Here is a 19,738-nt window from a genome sequence, read left to right on the forward strand (position 1 = left end):
CATTTTTTTTTTCCCCTTTTCTATTTTAATAAAAAGGAAAAAAAAGAAAAAGGTTATAACTAACAAAAGAAAAACTATATACAAAAGTACAATGACTATATACAATATATACAAGTAATAAATGTCTAAACAATGTCTAGTCCATTTGTATTTGACAAATTCAGAGAAAATAATTTCATTATCTATCCTATTTTGTTAAGTCCAAAATGTATCTAATTCACTTTCTATCCTAATTAATCTTCAACTATAACTAACTAACCTTCAACTATAACTAACTAATCTTCAACTCCCTCAGAGACCCAAGAAGGAAATAATATTAGCTAACAAAAATAAAAACAGAAAGTGCATGCAAGCAACTTCCAAAAAATTTGTGAGTTGACAGAAACAGCCAGCTGCCTGGACAGTCACCTGAGGTTTCTCCACAGTGTTGGGGCATCATCTTCAGCCTATAGGCTTAGCATATCTGACAGACTCATTTGTGAAGTAGGATGTACACAAGGTCGACAGTTCAACCTCACATTGGGTGAGAGCAGTCCATGTACCAGAAACACCTGAATTCCACTAGTGTCATGTCATGATTCAGGATTTTAAATTCTGGAAATTGTTGTTGATTTTTTAATTCAGCTGTCCATTCTTGGCTGTGTATATATGGCTTCATCTTAACATCCCGTTCTTCTCCACATCCCTCTGTCAAATGCCAGTTTACTATTGCGAGGCGTGAGCTTAGTTACTCTTCAAGAATAACTGTTTCAGCTGCTGTTCCATTGTGAGCTGATGTCTTATGGAGTCTCTGGCCTGGCTGGCTCAGGACAGAATTGACTTTGAAAGGAAGGAACATGTTTCACCACATGGGGGCACCATTGTCCAGCAAAACTTTCTGTTCCTGTTGCTTTTTCCAGATACGTCGGTCAGAGCAGGAGAATTGGCCCAAGTCATGCCTTTTACGCTGTGCTCCAAGTGCAGTTATTGGAGCCTTTGATGTTCTGTAGATTGAGAACGGTGACAGCAATGGTGGCCAGTCCTCTGAAGTGACAACGATCTTTGTGTTTGTGCAGGAGTTCGAGCAGGAGCTGGCGGAGCAGAAGAGCCTTCTCCGCTCAGTAGCTAGCCGTGGAGAGGAGATTCTAACCCAGCATTCCGCCGCCGCAGAGGGCTCAGGTGGCCTTGGGTATGTTTTGCAAGTCTGCAGCTTTCTCTTCTTGTTGTGTTTCCCTGTCATTTGAAAAAAAAAAAGCTGAACATCTCGCTCCAGTTACTTCCCCACCTTCCACACAAGGTATTCACCCTTTCACTCTGTGATAGTAAATGCTCCCGCACTGCCAAGCACGTTGTTGTGTGGATAGAAAAATGGCTAGTAATAATGACTAATGAGTTTAACTTTCTAGATGCTCAGCACGTCTATCCCCAGGGACACTCATTTTCAGAATCAAATGGAACATGTGTTATCAAATTGGATCTATGATATTTCCAACTGGTGATTATACCTAGTCACAGAAGAGCATTTTCCTCTCAAGAGCTCATCCAGAGCATTCTTTTTCTTGTTGTTGTTTGTTTGTTTTGTTTTTCGAGACAGGGTTTCTCTGTGTAGCTTTGCGCCTTTCCTGGATCTCGCTCTGTAGACCAGGCTGGCCTCGAACTCACAGAGATCCGCCTGGCTCTGCCTCCCGAGTGCTGGTATTAAAGGCGTGTGCTACCACCGCCCGGCCCAGAACATTCTTAAAAAAAAAAAAATCCATGTATGTGCAGGTTAAGTGGTGTGACCTCTTAATAGGTCTCTCCCTATCATTTCCACATGTAAAGTCTCTGAGCCTGGGGACCCAGTTTGGAGTGGACACTTTGAAAGTCTTACATATAGAAAGATGAAATATTAGAAAAGTAGAGTATTTGCCAGGTGAAAAGGACTGTAGCCGGTGGGACATATCTATATTTTGCGCCACTCACATTGGGGTCTTGGCTTGCTTATTAATAGAGTTAGAATAATAAGCAGCAACCAGCATTGCAAAAGCGTTTTGATAACCATTCAAAGAAAAACTCCTTTTAAAATCCAAAGCATTTTTATTGTTGTTGTTTTTGTTCCTTTTCTGGGACAGGGTTTCTCTGTGTAGTCCTGTCTGTCCCAGAACCCATTCTGTAGACTAGACTGGCCTGCAACTCAGAGATCCACCTGCCTCTGCCTCCCAAGTGCTGGGATTAAAGGTGCGCACTGCCACCACCCAGCTCTGAAGCACTGTTTTTTTTTTTAAGGTTTCAGTAAAACCCATGCGACGATGTGTTGTCTCTGGTTGTGACTTTGCCTGCGTCTCTTGGAGAGCATCTTTGGCTGGTTCACCAATTCTAAACATGGTTTTCAGCAGAAGTAATATGAAAGAGAGAGCCTACATTAGAAAGATGTTATAAAATATTTATAAAGCCAAATAATCAAAAATGCAGGAGTACCTACTAGCATCAAGAAAAAAATTGTGCACGCCTATAATCATAACAAAATTATATCACACTATCAGAAATCAGACACATGGCAACTAAGGGACAGTGTGAATTAAATGAGAGTATCATGTGCACTTGGTTCAGAAAATCCAATGGAAATAACCTGAGTCTGGAGATAGCAGATGTGGGGACTAAACTAGTTTTGTAGTTTAGTCAACATCAGCACTGCTTCTGAGTGTCAGTACACACAGATGTCATGGGATACATCATTTTTACATTTAAGTCACCCTAAAAGTGTGGAAGTTGTGTTAAATCATGAAAGAGCTAAAATAATTAGCACTGTCCATCGTGTGTAGAAAGATCTACAGTAAGGCCTTTAAGATACATCAGCAGCAAAGCCCCAGCCAAGGGGACACTTCTCCAGGCTGGCAGAGCAGCGAGTCTCTTCTCCACCTACTCCCAGGTCCTCTGAGGGGCTCACACCCCCCTCATAGTTTCTTAGGTCTTTTGCTTTTCTGTTTTTACACAGAGGACAGTCAGTGCTGTCTGCTTGACAGACAATTGGTTCCTCAAAAGAGCTGTGGGAATCTTGTGCAACTTTTTTGTGGTGAAAGAAAAATGTTGCTGTTGCTCCCCCCTTCCCCCCACTTCTCCTTGGCCTTCAGGACTGGCGAGAACCCAATGACAGATAAACATCTACAAGTTGCTCTTTCAAACAGTAACCTCATGTAAAAAGAAACTTGTCCTGCTGTGCTGGCTCTCTGGAAGATTCACTTCAAAAAGACAGCTCACAAACTTCTCAATGGTTGTATAAATTCCTTAGAAAAATTAGCCCTCAATGTGATTGGGTCCAGTTCACATGCTCCTGTCAAGTCTCTAGTTATTTCCAAGGCTATGAAGGAAAACCAACTGGGACTTCGTTGACATGGAGGAATATTTTCCCATGAGAAATGAAAAGACCACATTCCAATTTAAAACTAATTGCTGCTATTTTTTACGTGTGTCCGTCATGAAATATAAGACTGTGGATGGTAACAACCCCCTTGGTTTGATACTGAAATTTCATGTAAACAGAATGAGTGGAGACAGGTACACTGTAACCAAACACAGAAGAAAATACAAAAAAAAAAAAAAATCACTTTCATAGGCACTTTAAAACTTTCTTTCCATTTGAAAGTCTTTTTTTTTTTTTTTAAATCCATACAATTAGAGGTATTTTTCTCTACATTAATTTTTAAGATCAGTGTATGTCAACATATAGATTATTAACCCCCACATACTGCATGGTTGCTGTTTATTACATACAGTTGTAGTCATCACATATGTTCTATTAATTTTCAAAACTGTGTAGCATGAGCCGGGCGGTGGTGGTGCACGCCTTTGATCCCGGCACTTGGGAGGCAGAGGCAGGCGGATCTACAGAGCGAGAGCCAGGACAGTCAGGGCTCTACAGAGAAACCCTGTCTTGAAAAACAAAACAAACAAACAAACAAAAACCCACCCTGGATAACATAGATGCCATGTTCACTTATATGTGGAGACAACTGAGGCTCAGAGATGCGACACAAGTTACCCAGGGTCACAATGCTAACTGCTGTCGCAGGAGTTCTGCTTGCCTTTCCTGCTTCCTGCATGCTGAGGATGGAAGCTAGGGCCTCACGCATGCCAAGGCAAGCGCTCCACCCTGGATCCCTCCTGTCAGCCTCAGATCAGAAAGTCCTACTCTGAAAGCCTTACTCCTCCGCCCAACACTGTTTGCATCCCCTCGTCTCTCCCTCCACAGTGTGTCCTCATCATCCCTTGGACTCATGGTAAAAGCTCTCACCAGGCCAACATTTTCCAGATTTTGAATCAATTTATAGGCTGTTTGTCAAAGGACCCTGACCAATGGTCATGCTATACTTCCTGATTCTGAAGACTGCAATTGTTTTATTTCATACTTAGTCACTTTCAATGGGTTTTTAATATTCATGTGTTTGTCATTCAGATATGTGAAGATGAATATGCTTATAGTCTCAATGTTTCTATTTTAATTTATGTTTTTTAAGGTGCAAGCCAATGACTAAGATAATCTTTTTCCAACTTTTGAGGCCAGGTCTATTAATACCAAATAAGTTATCTGTCTCATTTTCTTCTTTCTTGCTTTCCTTTCTTCTTCTTTTTTCTTTTTTTTTTTTTGCACACATTGTAAACTTAGGTTATTTATTCTTCTAATAGTGAAAAACCTGCTGTGTTATCCCAGGAGTTGGGGATGGAAGGGACAAAATCATTGGCTGAAGACCAGATGAGAATGAAATGGGAAAGCCTACATCAAGAATTTAGTACCAAGCAGAAACTGCTACAGAATGTTCTGGAACAGGAACAAGAGCAAGTGGTATCAGACGTCTTGTTTATTTCTTTATTTCCCTTTGGGTTTGTGAAACAGGGCCTCGTGTGACCCAGGTTGCACTGGAACTAGCTACATAGCTGAGTGTTGCCTTGAACTTCAGAGCCTTCTACCTCTGCCTCTCCAGAACTGGGATGACAAGCATGAGCCCCCACACCGAACCCACCCTTCCCACCCCGCCACGCTCTGCCTAAATTTATCTTTTATATATTAACTAATATAAGAGATACGCAGCTTATGCTAAGGGACTTAAAACTGTATAGTAATCTGTATTTTCATGATAATTCTGAAATAAATGTGAAGCAAGCTATTCATCCTATATGTACCTTAACAAAGCATGTTTCACATGTCCTTAATACTTGTCTTTGTATGTGAAAATTTATCTGATTTCTATGTAGTATTTTTCCTCAAAAAATGATTAGTGTCTGATTTCTCATTAGCACGAACCCTTAAAGTTCAATTTAATTTTTCAATGAAAGTTATGGTTGCAAATCAAGGGTATACATATCAAGAGGATTTCCACACATCTAAATTAGACTGTCAGGTCACTCCACTTTCCATGGTTACTTCCAGTATTGAATACTTTCAGAAGGTTTTAATGAGAAACATATTAGAGCCTTAGAGGGTCTTGAAAAAAAAAAAGGTGTGTGGGGGGGAGCCAGTGGTCAGGTAGGCCAATTATTGGCCCGTCTGTGAGGCTGGTTCCTGGGATGGATGTTGTGTGATATTCGACTTGGTTCTACCAAGCATGCAAAATCCAAGGGAACTCTATAGGCAACAGAAAGTTCCAGAGAACTAATAATTATTGGTTCAGTCTTTGCAGAAGCCAGAAACCAAGGGGGAGGTCAGGGGAACTTGAGTGTTTAAAGGGGTGATGGATAAGCCAGGAACCCAGGTGTACCTGTCATTCATGCCTACAACAGCTGTGGTGCGGGGACCCTGGGACACGGGCCCAGGCCTCTGTCCTGAGTTAGCCGTGTCTACCTAGCTCACCCGAGGACAGCGATTTTTTTCCAGTGGGGTAAATCCTGAGGTGTCTGCTGTTGGTTCTGAAGACTCTGCTCTTCTCATCTCCCTGCCCAGGACTGGGTAAGGGACAGAGGAGCTAGCAGCACACAAAACAAAGGATACTAGTTGAACAGGGATGCACAGGAAGCAACAGAGCACGCACTGTAAAGCGGTTACCACAGGACAGGGATAACTGAAAGATGCCCTAATGGTGGACGCGCATCCTGCGATCCTGGCCTCTCTTCCTCCAGAGCCGTGCATGCACATTCCGCTTTCCAAAAACTCGTGGCCGGCCATATCTTCTACCTCTTTGCTCTCCTTCTCTGGCCAGTGAGTCTGCAGGAACTGTCATCTGCTCTGGCTGAAAACACTCCGTTCTCAGATGACTCCGCGCCAGAATCCTATCCACCCGGACACTGATATTCTATGTCTTTCGCACAGACCTCCTACCTTGGCCTGAACTAGCCCTTCCTTACAAGCCTAGTCAAATGTTTCTCACATCCAGAGCTAGACTTTCTGAGGTAGACTCCCTGAGTCTGACTTCTGCCTTGCCTTCCTGCCACAGTATTTTCCCATTCTTTTAGCTGTAAGCAAAAGGCGGAGCCCTGGATTGGAGACTTCATTCTTTCGTGGCTGTTCTATGCCAAGTAAACCTATTGCATTCCATGCCTATTTTATCCCGACTTATTCTCCATCCCTTAGACAGAGGCCTAAGCCTGCTGCTCCGCTTTGTCCACTCAGGCCATAGTGCCTGCCTGACTCTGCTAGCCCCCAAGACCTAGCTCATCGTGGAGAAGTAGATTTCCTGTCAGTGTTGGTATCCAGTGTTTTCCATGCTGAGCTTACTAGACCCATCTTGTCCTTCATCCCCATCATTCTTCTGTGACACCCGGGCTGTTGTCCAAGTTTGGGTTCATGTTCCCGACCTTCTTGACCCTCCAGCTTTTAAGAGGAAATCCTGAACTGTCCCCCTTTTCAGCCTGCCTTGCGCTTTCTTTTGGGAACCACTGGTTTGCCTCTGGTGTGAGGTGTGAACAGAAAGTAGACGAGAAGTTCAGAGTCCCTGTTGCTCAGAGTCAAGGGAGAGATACATCAACAGACCCGTTTTACACTTAGATCTTGGCATGTTTAGCAACACTTAAGTGGGAGAGGCTTTCTATTCACCTGGGGAGGGGGATGGAGGCCTCAAGATCTGAGGATCTGTGAGACACAATGCTGGATCTGTGTGCTCCAGACTTCCTCCTCTTTCACACCTGCTGACTTGGCAACTTTATATATTGGATATACTTACTTTCGAATGAAAAAAGCCAACACAATTTGGGCGACCTGAAACTAAGTAGCTCAGAGAGTCGATGGCCTCTGTCTTACAGATGGGTTTTTCTTCATCTCTATCTGTGGAATATTTAGCGCCTCCAGGCAGAAGCATTTTTGTGAATTTGAAGTAAATATGGGTCCACCTTCTGCAAACGCATAACCCAACCCAGGAACTATTTCACACATTTCCTGAGGAAGTAAGTAGCCATGGCAGGTTCCACTCCACAAACAGGAATCCCAAGGAAAGCCAGGTTAAGGTAATAGTGGAAAGCCACCATAGCAGATACAACATGTATGGAAGGCTGCAACAATTGAAGAGATTAAGATGCGTTGGGTGACAGATGTTCAAGCTACAGGATGGAGTGGCCTGGCATGCTCACAGGATGATGGGCAGTCAGCCTTCAAAAATGAGGGTGAAGTGTTTTTGAGAAATCATAGGACTGAGTTTGATTGGAGACATCCCTGAAACATTTGAATGCCTATCCTGGCCATGGTCCTCATGGGGGGAATCTAAAAGCCATTAGTGGTGAACACAAAAAGAAGAGACCAGTCTTTCTCAGGTAGTTAGGATCAATTCTTTCTCTAAAGGTAGAGAAAAAGCTGGGAAGACATTTCAGGGGTAGCTGTGTAAATGTTCATGCATTCCCACCATTATTTATTTTTTTCTATTGCATCATTAAACATCCTCTGGCCACTGTACCCAGTAATGTGGTGTGTTATAAAATTCACATTTCTCTGGATGAGGCTTCCAGTACCTTCCTTAGGAATACCTCCTACATAGAAAACTGCTCATGGCTCACCTGCTCTTAAGTAAGCTGCCCCTGTTTGCCTGCAGCTGTACAGCAGTCAGAACAGACTCCTCACAGGGGTGCCACTGTACAGAGGGGAAGCTCAGACTCAAGACAAGTCTTCGGTGACATCCTTGCTGGATGGACTGAACCAGGCCTTCGAGGAGGTGTCGTCACAGGTACGATTGTGCTATCCTGTGCTTGTCTTGGTCTTGTCTTTCTGGGATTGGTTCATTTGTTCTCTGCAAAATTATTCCCTCTCTGCACATGACTGTTGAGGCCCAGCACTAGTGATGAGTCCTGGGGCTGATTATAGATGTTGATTCCTGAATCTCATTTTGCCTGGTATTTCTCCGTGGTTCCTCAAAGCACCGTAATTGATTGTTTTTTATTGAAAGATGTGTTGGGAGCAGAGGGGTGCAGACAGGGTCTCCGGTAGCCAAAGCTGCCCTCAAACTGGCTATATAGCTGAAGATGAGCTGTAAGGGCTGGGCTTACAGGTATGTACCATTATACCTGGATTGAAATTGATTCTTTGATCTGTTTTATGTGTCTCGTGTGTGTTTCTTTTCCAGGGTGGAGGAGCCAAAGGACAGAATATCCACTTGGAGCAGAAGTTGTATGATGGGGTCTCAGCCACTTCGACCTGGTTGGACGACGTTGAAGAGCGTTTATTTGTGGCCACAGCGCTTTTGCCAGAAGAAACGGAAGCTTGTCTCTTTAACCAGGAGGTAAGGCTGACGATTTCTATCTGTGTATGAAATTTCCAAGTAATTGCAGTGTTGATAACTGGTAATTAATGTTGTATATGGAGACTATTAAGAACCAGACAGCTTTGTGCTGTGGTGTGTTCCCAAGAAGTAGAGTGTGAAACAGAACTGTTTAAATATAAAAAGCTCTCAAAAATATGTATGCTTTGTACTTTCATCCTTTTTAATATATGTACCAAGAGGAGGAGAAATGGAGAATTCTGGGTTATTGTACAACTCAAATCCTCCCTGTATGAAACATAAAACTTAAGGAATTAATTCCTAACCAGCACTTTTTAAAATTTAATTGTTACCAATGCATCTTTTTATTATCTAATGATATAAAGTCCCCAAGAAAAATCTCTGTAAGAAGACTTTCCCTGCGATCCATAGAAGTCCCTGAAAGAGATTCAGCTGTGTCAGTGTGGGAGTTTTCATAGACTTTCTAGGGGAAGAAGACTTGATTTACAGAGGTCTAAATGAGGAAGTAAAACTTTGCTTTCATCAACCCTAGGCTCTTGCCAAAGACATTAAGGAAATGTCCGAAGAAATGGATAAGAACAAGAACTTGTTTTCCCAAGCATTCCCAGAGGATGGTGACAACCGGGATGTCATTGAAGACACTCTGGGTTGTCTTTTGGGCAGATTATCCTTGCTGGATTCAGTAGTGGATCAGCGATGTCATCAGATGAAGGAAAGACTCCAGCAGATCCTCAATTTCCAGGTAAATGAGAGAACACAAAGGGATTGTGCCATTTTCAAGGAGCAGTGATAATCAACAAAGAGTATCTTACAAACATTCATTATGTGTTGCATGTGTGTAGTGGGGTATCTGAGGGTGTGTGTGTGTGTGAATGAGCATGTATGTGTGGGTGCATGTACATAGTGTGTGTGCATGAATGTTGAGGACAGAGGTCAACTTTGGGTGTCATTCCTCAGGAATCATCCACCTCATATTTGTTTTAACTTTTATTACATTTCTTTTATTTAATATGCATATATGGGGGCAGGCAGCATGCATGTACCCTGGCATGAATGTTGAGGTCAGAGGACAACTCATGTGAGTCCATTCTCTATTTCTACCATGTGAGTCCTGGGGAAGGAACTAAGGTCATCACACTTGGGAGGAAAGTGCCTTTGCCCACCGAGCCATCTTTCTGGCCCTCCACATTATGTTTTGGAGCAGGGTCTCTCACAGTGACCTGGGACTCACTGTTATTAGGGTAGGCTGGCTGCCCAGTGGATCCCGGGTGTCTAATCTCTGCCTCCAGGCCTGGAGATTACAAGTGCATTGCTGTACCGAGGTGTTGACGTGGGGATCAAACTCAGGTCCTTGTGTTTGCCCTACAAGCACTTCATGTCTGAGCTATCTCTCAGCCCATCTTATAAACAATTCTTAATGGGTAATGGAGAGCTAGAGCCCTGCAGAAAACCAGGTGCATTGAGCTAAAGATTTAGAGAGCCAAGTCTCATGCTTTTAGAATTGGAAGGTTGAGAAAAACCACTCAGCCAAACTAAGAGTTGAATAAAAGTTTAAATTCAACCAATAAAAGCCAAATTATCGTTTATTGTAATTTCCAGTTGGTAATAGTAGAATTTAATTATTTTTACCCAAGAACATGCAGAAGGTGCTGGGATTTAGGAACCCCCCCCCCAAACCTCACTACTCAAGAGTCTTGGAAATGGCTGTGGTCTAATTTCTTCTACCTCTCTCAGAATTACACTGGAAACTTATTACATTACTTTCCAACCCTAACTCTTCAGATTTATTACCTTTTACTGTCATATTGGAATCCCAGGGCCAGATTATGTGCTTATGAAACTTTTTCTGTCTTGAGTCACTGGAAAAAAAAATGGATAGGTCACCGATAAACCTTTAGAGTTGATGGCGTTCAAGCCCAATACAAAGGACCCTATTCAGATCCTTAAATTTCAACGGATGCTACTTTTCAGCAAACGTAGGAGAATTTTTGATTTGTAAAAAAAGTTACTATGAAGTATCAAATGTTGCTTTTACCAGGAAACATGGAACTTTCTAGATAGTCACATAAAGGGACAGATTATTACCACTTTCAAATAATCCATAGTCTTAAAAATATGTAATGAGGAATGACGAGCTGGCTCAGTAGGTAACGGTGCTTGCTGCCAAGCCTGAAAAGACCTGAGTTCGATCCCCTTAACCTACTTGCTGGAAGGACAGAACTGATTCCCGAATCTTGTCCTCTGACCTTGACACATGTGCTGTGGCATGTATACATAAAATAAATAAATGACATGATAGAAAATATATTTATTAAAACTCTTATTGGTTCATTATTTTCAGTCCCCAAATTTTCATATGAATCATTTTTTAATCTCTGTAACCTCTCTTCTAGACAAATGCTTTTCTTTTTTTAAAAATAATTTATTTAAGTTTGTCTTATGTGCATTGGTGTGAAGGTGTCAGATCTCCTGGAATTGGGAGTTACAGACAGTTGTGAGCTGCCATGCGGGTGCTGGGAATTGAACTCTGGTCCTCTGGATAAGCAGCCAGTGCTCTTAACCTCTGAGCCATCTTGGGTAAATGCTTTTCAAACAGAGTGGAAATTAAGAATAAGTTCTCTGATGCTAACATCCTATGTTAGTTTCATTGGCTTTGTTTGCTCTCCTTAGTTTTTTTGTTTTTTTGTTTTTTTTCCTTTGGTTTTCCGAGACAGGGTTTCTCTGTGTAGCTTTGCGCCTTTCCTGGAACTCACTTGGTAGCCCAGACTGGCCTCGAACTCACAGCGATCTGCCTGGCTCTGCCTCCCGAGTGCTGGGATTAAAGGCGTGCGCCACCACCGCCCGGCGCTCTCCTTAGTTTTAAAACCGATCCTGCAGGCTGGGCTTTAACTCACTATATTGCCCAGGCTCTCTCATCTCAGCAGGCATGTGCTTCGATGCTAAGCTTAAAATTCCAGCTTTGTCACTTGCTGCTGTATAAGCTTAGATGCTTAATTATCTTGAGCCCCAGGGTCCTCAACTAGGAAGTCATACCACAGCCACTGCCTCACCATTTTCTAAGACTTCAATACGTTCAAATATTTGAGATCAGTCAATACTAATACATAACAAGCATTCAACAAATTTTATAATCGTCAATTTTGCTACTGAGTAGTGGTAGTAAAGATAAAGGATCTAAAGTCAGTAAAGAGGTGGCATGGGATTTAAGGGGAAGAGCCCTTTAGCATTGCATGGTGTTAGAATGGTGGGCAGGAGAGCCGGAGACTAGCAGATCAACCCAAGATACATTTTGAAAGCAGAGTGAGTAGAAAGGCATTTGCTGGTGGCATGGGTGTGAGGAATGAGAGAAAGGACTAGTGCTAAGGAACTGAAGGACTCTGGATTGCACACTGGAGGTCTTGACAGAAAAAGAAGGTGGAGAGATGGCAGAGGCACTGACCAGTGGAGCAGACTGTGCTGGAACTGCTTTGGGGTGAGATGTGGGTGGCACCGAGATACGCACACGAAGAGTCACACTAGGCATGAAAGTGTGCGACTCTGTGGCACAGAGGAATGGCCTTGGCTGTATTTTCACATCCGTGCCTGTTACATGATACAGAACAAGGAGAGAGAAATACACTAGGAATCAGAAAAGCAGGATTGATTATCTGGGTGTTACATTTTGCACGAATGTATACTGACTGTGTCAGTCAAGTCAGAAGGACCACTATGTTACGAAAAATTAATTTTCATTACTCTAAAATGTATTTTCCTTAAAGAAAAAAAAAGGCCAGATTATTACGGCATCTTGGTCTGTAAGCCATCCAAGAGGCTTGCTTAGCTGCACGATTGTGAACCCCTTAACGCTGTATTTACTTGTCTCTAGTTGCTTCTACCAAGTTAATGTTTGTTGCAGTTTTGCATTTGGTAATTATAACTGATAACAGTAAAATATGAACTAAGCATGACTCCTTAGGAATTTATTTTGTTGCAGAGGTCCATGGAAATAACATGTAATCACGAAATTCTCTTTAAATCATGTTCTCTGTTTTTCTTCTGCCAAGAAGTTTCTACTTGTTGGTGGCCAGATCACGAACAAAACCTCCAATTCAGATGTTCCTGCTCCAATTTAGTTGAGAGAAAGAACCCCAATGATAACATAACGAAGGATCACGTCACAGGCTCAAACCATTTTCTTTTACTTGTACAGAGCATCTGCTGGGCTGTTTGTACTCAACAGCTGTTGGCACGGCATGCCTTTGTTTTCCATGCCATCTATAAGAATTACCTTTTGCCAAACTGTTAAACATTGCTCTAGAATCCCTTCCCCCAAGACTGCCTGGATGATCTGTATGTTTTGAAGATTACGTGTGTGGACTCTCAACCAAATTAGCCGTCACTATTCTGGTATTTACCCATAGACTAACCCCAAATACATTTCTTGGGTATGTAACTGAATAGTGACTTTTAAAAGTGAGACACTAAGGAATTCTTTAATAATAACAGTGAGTCAGCATTACTGATTTTAAGGCTTCAAAATGCCTATGAATTTGTTTTTCAAATGACTCACATCCTTCATTTTCTCCTTGATTGAAAGAAATTGTAATGTCTGTTATATCTATTATATATTGATTCTTTAATTCCTGCTATACCACAAGTATAGTAATGATACTTTGTTGACTCTTTTGGATTTTATTCCTTCTGGTTTTTATCCTTAAGAAAATAACAAGCATAAAACCATTAACACCACCTAGAAATTTCTACTTGGTAATTTCTACATGAACCACATTATTGTTTTCTTGGCTAATCTCTCCCAATAGTTACCATGGCTTCCAGAACTAAGAACTATGTTTTCTGGTATGTTAAGTAGAACACAGGGAAAATACCCTGTTGAAAAGACTAAGAGTTAGGTGTAAAGTAAATGTACACACTTCATTTCTGACCCATGTGAGGTTATTTCTACTCATCTAGGTGAATTGATGAATTTAACTGATACAGCCTTAAGTATATAGAAATAACTATGGACAGTCAGAAGGGAATAGAATACCCCTGTCACGGGTGGTCAAGACTCCTTGCTTTTGACTCTATTCAAATGAGTGAGACACATCTTTCATTTTGCTTACAAATAAGTCCTTGTCATTCTAAGAGCCTGTGACCTCCCCTTGAATGCTGTTGAGTAACAGGAACCTATTTGGAACCTATGAAAAACTCATCATTTTTCCAGTCCTCTCAGAATGATTTCCTATTTAGCTGGCTGCTGAGCTTGAGTTTTGGTTTGTGACAACTGTTACTTTTCTCTAGTCCATTCAACACTATATTCTCATTTTAGCGCCCCCTTCCCTCCTTCCTTTTCCTTTTCCTTTCTAGTGATCAAGCCCTAGGACCTTTTCATGCTAAATAAATGCTACACCACTCAGTACACCCCCAAGCACTCAGTTTTCTCACTCGATTTCTACATAACTTGACTTTTTAGCCTTGCATTATGATGCCTGCATACATTCATTTTTAAGATTATACTTTTTTTCATTTTATATGTATGAATGTTTTGCGTGTGTGTGTGTGTGTGTGTGTGTGTGTGTGTGTGTGTGTGTGTGTGTACAACACATGGGTGTCTAATACCTTAAGAGGCCAAAATGGGCAATGGATTCCCTGGAACTGGTGTTAGAGACAGCTGTAAGAGGCCACATAGCTACAAGGAACCAAATTTGGGTCTTCTGCAAAAGCAACAAGTGCCCTTAACTTCTGAGCCATCTCTCCAGCCCCTGCATACATTTTTTTTCAATTTAAACAAATTTTATTCAAGAATAAATCAAGATGTTCTTACCCTTTATTGAAAATAGATTTTCTTACATAATATATTCTGATTACCATTCCCTCTACTGCTCCCAGGTCTTCCCCACCTCCTCTTCCATCCAGATCCACCTCCTATCTGTCTCTCATTAGGAAACAGACAGGTTTCTGTGGGAATATAACATAATATAAAACATAAAACAAAAGCCAACACACCAGAATTGAATAAAAAAAAAAACAAGAAAGGACACAAGAAAGAGACCCACTTGTTTACATACTTAGAAATCATTGAGAACATTAAACTGTAAGTCATAACATATATATTTTAATGAAGGCTCTGTAGGGTCAAAATAGAGAGTATACATACATATATGTATGTATGTGTGTGTGTGTATATATATATAATAAGATGCAATTTGTCTTAAAAAGAAAAGCTCTGACAACACTATGAGATAAAGAACTTCCAGAGATGCCCTTGAGTTCATTTTCTGTGGCTATCTACTTCTGGGCACACAGCCTGCCATAAAGAGTAGTTTTCTCAATGAGACTCACTTAGAGGAAAGTACATTTTCATATTCTTGATTGGGGAATGTTTTCTCTCGGTCCATGACCAGTTCCCTCTGAAGAGGATGTTATAAGCTAAGCTTCACCCTGTGTTTAATACCCATGAGAGAGAGACCCAGGCCTGGTGGCACATGCCTTTGGTCTCCGTTCTCTTGAGTCTGCAGTGGAAGAATTGCAAGTTGAGGGCAGTCCAGGCAACTTAGCAAGACTTCGTCTCCGAAGAAAATTGAAACAAGAAGAGAGCTGAAGTGATGCTCAGGGGGAGACCATGTCCCTAGCATGTGAGAGGCTTCAGGCTCCAGCCTCAGTGCCACAAAACAAGAGAAGCAACAGCAACCAAAATAAAAACAAAGAAAAGGAAAAGGCCTTTTTATCTTGTATTTCTGGGAATATAATCCTCAAGTGGAGAGCTCTTGCTGAAGCTGCTCACTGCTACCTGTTGCTCCAGTTGCAAGGCATCTGATGCCCTCTTCTGGCCTTTCTGGACACCATCACTCACATGTTTATACATATACACATAAATAAAAAAAATAAATCTGAAAAGTTTTATAATTAAAAAATAGGTTTTGGAAGCCCCAAATGGAAAGTTTTTTAAATTAAAGTATCTGGAAGGAGATGCACAGGTTATATACACACACTATGTGACTTTACATAAAGGACTTGAGCATCCCTGGAGTTTGATGTCTGCAGAGGGTCCTGGAAGAAATTCCCACAGTGTTTGTGACACTGAATTCTGGGGATATCTGTGAACAAATGCCTACTTACCCCAGGGGGGAATGAATGGCAGACCAACATAAGAATACCACCAAAGTCTAATTTGGTGAACCAGTGAGTTTATTGGAGTACTTACAGGAATATGGCTGATGGGCTACTTAGAGCAACAGAACTGACTCAAAGACAGCTGTATTACCAGAGCCCAACCCAGCAGTCCTTATTTACTTAACTATGTTTGGGATGAAGAAGGGACCTAGTGTATCTGTTCAGTTTCAGGGACTTCCTGAAACCTTCGAGTTGTTTATTTATGTCTTAATGTGTTTCCTTATGGGATAGAATCTTTCCCTTCCTCCTAGAACAAGTTGTTTCACCACCCTTTTAACATTCTGTACCTTAACCAGTTTTTCCCCAAGTTGGAAGGTTTTCTTCTTGGAAGAAACTGCTACACAACATTCAGAGACCGAGAGATGTCTATGTATCATCTCTATGAATCTGTGTGACATTGTAACCATTTCTTTTCCCTTGTTTCTCATGTTGTGTTTCCATTGCTTTCTTCCCCAGAATGACCTGAAGGTGCTGTTTACATCATTAGCTGACAACAAATACATCATCCTGCAGAAACTGGCAAATGTGTTTGAACAACCCATTGTGGAACAGATACAGGTATGTACAGCTGTCCCAGATATAGGTATGTACAGGTCTGTCCCAGAATAGCAGATCTATAGATCACTGCTTTACTGTGGGATATCAAATGTTCTTTGAACGACAAATGGCAAGCTATGGCATTTTTATTTGTTGTATATTTTGTGTGTCGACACTGGGTTTGAGTAATGTGCCCGATGATACTGACTTGGTCACTTCTACATGCAACTATGGAATGTGGGTTCAGAAGTGACGTCAGTGATAGCTGCTGACCCGAAGGAATTTGCTACTCCCAAATGAGATCAAGCATCACGTCCATGACGTAGGAAAGAAAGAGGACAATCTCAGGTGTGGGTCCTCACCTTCCACCTTATTTGAAGCAGGCCTCTTCTCTTATTCACTGCTGAATGCACCAGGCTAGCTGGCCCGTGAGCTCCCCCAGCTTGGTCTCCACCTCCCACCTCACTGTGGGGGAACTTTGATTAGATACTTGTTATTGTATCTGGCTTTACACAGTTCCTGGGGGATCTGAACTTAGGTTATGATTTTGTCAGTCGATCCCTTTACCCACTGAGTCACCTCCTCAGTCCCTGAAAATGTTCTTATTCTTTGCTCCTACTTCACTGTTTGGCTCTTTATAGCACTCTGGGTCGGACATAAATTTCTGTCAGTTTGTAGATGCTTGTTTCCAATGCTGACTTGAGAAATCCAGAAATCTTTCTATTTCCCAGAGGTCCCCAGGGTTTTGAAATATCACAATTGCATGCCTCGGGGAGGGCCTATTTTTATCCCCTGGACTGGGAACTGAGGAGACTCTTTTGGTTGGGTTTCTGTCTTTCTATTTTGAAAACTTTTAAATGGTTTATCTAATTCTTTTCGTCTCTTCCTTTCATCTGCCTCCTTTTGTGAAACCCTCTTCAATGAGATATTGCATATCTTGTCCAGTGCTTTAATTATTTTTTTTTGAGATTTTTTTCTTTCTGTCTCTTTTGTTAATACCTTGTTCTTTCTGTAAACAAATGCATTCCTTTCTGTAACATACCTGGATGTGTTCATGGTTTGATGGTTGGCATTTAATTTTTTCCCGTATAATCTGTCTTCCCTGGGTCCCTTCATTAGTTTGCTGGCATGATCTCTGTCACGTTGGAGATTCTTGGTTTAGGGTCGTCTTCTGTTGTCTGTTTCCACCTGGGTTGGGGCATTAAACAGTTGACTGGGAACCTGAAGTAGGGATGAAACTCAACAATTTTGAGGCGATTCTGGCTCCTTGTGCCATTTGTTGGACTATCTTTCTGTTCAGGTTTTTAGCTTTCTCAGTTGGGCTTATGAGCCCTCCTCTCTCTAGACAGCAGAGGAGTGAGCACAGCCCTTCCTGAGGTGAAGTGGACTCGAGGTCTCGTGGACAGTGTTTTGTTGTTCCCACACCCCGTTTTCTTTCTTCTCCCCTTACATTTCATCTCTCACTCCTTCTTTCCCCTTCTTCCTTCTCCTTCTCTCCCTCTCTTCTTTTCTTCCTCTCTTCCTTCTCTTCCTTCTTTCTCTCTCCATCCCTCTTCCCCTTCCCTTCCTGCCTCTTCATCCCTCCCATCCTCCTTTCCCCCCTTCTTTCCTTTCTTCCTCCTCAGGGTATTACTGTGTAGGTGGGCTGCCTCCCAAGTGCCAGGATGATATGTGTGAGCCACTGTGTCCAGCTCTCTTCAACCCAACATTTAAGCCAGTCACCTCATCCGTTACTCCTTAGTCTTAGAAAGCCCACCTTCCTTCTCCAGGTAACAAGCTTCGAGCCTCTCACCTGGAGGAGAGGGCGATATGGCACGAACCAGGAACTGGGGATCTTATTCTCAGCGGCTTTTCACCAGTTCTCTGTGTCTGCCCTCTGAGTTCCAGAGACTCCCAATGCTCTAGATGTTTTGGGTACAGTTCCTTGGCTAGGTTAGGACTCAGCTTTCTCAGGCTCAGTGAAATTTCATGTACTTGTCCAAATCCTAACTTTGAAAATTGGTTAGGCTTATGATCTTCCCGATTTCCTGGCCCCAGCAGACTTATGGAGGAAAGCACTCCTCCAAAAAAAACCCCAAGCAAACAAAATATTTGCTATTGTTGCGGAGAGCTTTCGAGAAAGGAAAACGTGGACGTGTGTTTCCTCTGCCATCTGGAATCCAGACTCTTCTCATTGTCAAGCGCAACTGGGTTGTAATTCTTCCAAAAGCCTACTTAGACCAGGGCTGCTGGTCTGGTACCTCCCTCCTCGACTCCTCAGAGATGAGTTGCATCATGAAGTTTAGTGCTTAATTATCATTAGATCCATTTTGTTTTGTTTTCTACTGGCATCCTGACAAGACTTTCAGCTCCTTAAAGTCTAGGACAAGGTCCCCTCTTCTACAGACCTCACATTGGGCAAACAAGGCTTAGCCTCTTAAATCCTTGCTAATTGGTTTTTCCACTTTACGGTGAGGACCAGACATTGCTTGGCCAAGCTTTCCTCACATGTCCCTGTTACCACAGTGGCACAGTCTTCAGGGAGGCCCGTTGCATTTCAGAAAGTGCCATTGCCCCCTAGACATCTCAAGGACATACCTTGTTCACATTGTTCCTACATGCTGCTTCCTGTGTAGGCATGGTTATCTACACATCCCCTTGCTTAAGAGGGACCACTCTTCTTCCAGCTTTCCATCCTCACTCTACCCTACCTCTTTGCCCAAGAAGGCTGACATGTAATGTAATAAAGGACCTTCTCTTTTTTTCCAGTAGTACGTGGTAATGTTTTTCATGTTTTATTGAAGTTAGTCTCTTCTTATATATTTAGAATCATTCTTGGGTGTAGTGGTAGACCAAAAAGTCAAGCAGTCACCTCCTGTGGGGCGGAAGTGTTCCTCAGAGTCTGAACCAAGTGTTGTAAATCTTACCTAGGCCATACAACAGGCTGAAGAGGGACTGAGAGAGCTGGACGGGGGAATCTCGGAGTTGAAGCGTCGCGCTGACAAGTTGCAGGTGGAGCAGCCTGCCCTGCAAGAACTCTCCAAGCTCCAGGTATCACCTCCAACAGCTCCTCTTGGCCTCAGTGGTCCATCCCACTCAGCTTCAGTGGCCCATCCTGATTTAAAATCAAGAAAACATTGTTTCCACTATTCTCTTGGAAAATTTTCACCATTTGTTTGTTTTTTCAAGACAGGATTTCTCTGAATAGCTCTGGCTGTCCTGGGATTCACTCTGTAGACCAGGCTGACCTCAAACTCACAGATATCCCCCTGCCTGTGCCTCTCTGAGTGCTGGGATTAAAGGCATGCACCACCATCCACCTGGCTTCTCTTGGAAATTTTTAAAACAAAAGTCACATCATTTAGGTTTTTTAACTTTTATGTACAAGTAAGGGAAAAATTTTCTGAACTTTTGGTCAT

At 42.2% G+C, this 19,738-nt stretch overlaps 1 protein-coding gene across 18 annotated transcripts in view; it reads left to right on the forward strand.

Moving 5' to 3' along the window:
- The window catches only part of Syne1 (spectrin repeat containing nuclear envelope protein 1), a 477,641-nt gene that overhangs the window by 346,734 nt on the left and 111,169 nt on the right, over window positions 1-19,738 (forward strand). For all 18 annotated transcript variants that reach the window (XM_052750933.1, XM_052750946.1, XM_052750935.1 and 15 more), the window contains 7 exons: window positions 1,056-1,168; window positions 4,642-4,798; window positions 7,968-8,099; window positions 8,496-8,651; window positions 9,184-9,393; window positions 16,260-16,361; window positions 19,251-19,370. In XM_052750933.1, coding sequence (XP_052606893.1) covers window positions 1,056-1,168; window positions 4,642-4,798; window positions 7,968-8,099; window positions 8,496-8,651; window positions 9,184-9,393; window positions 16,260-16,361; window positions 19,251-19,370 — 990 coding nt within the window. The remainder of the gene's footprint in view (window positions 1-1,055; window positions 1,169-4,641; window positions 4,799-7,967; window positions 8,100-8,495; window positions 8,652-9,183; window positions 9,394-16,259; window positions 16,362-19,250; window positions 19,371-19,738) is intronic.

Source organism: Peromyscus californicus, unplaced genomic scaffold (genome assembly GCF_007827085.1).
Source record: "Peromyscus californicus insignis strain IS unplaced genomic scaffold, ASM782708v3 Scaffold_22__1_contigs__length_63687245, whole genome shotgun sequence".
Classification (NCBI taxonomy): domain Eukaryota; kingdom Metazoa; phylum Chordata; class Mammalia; order Rodentia; family Cricetidae; genus Peromyscus; species Peromyscus californicus.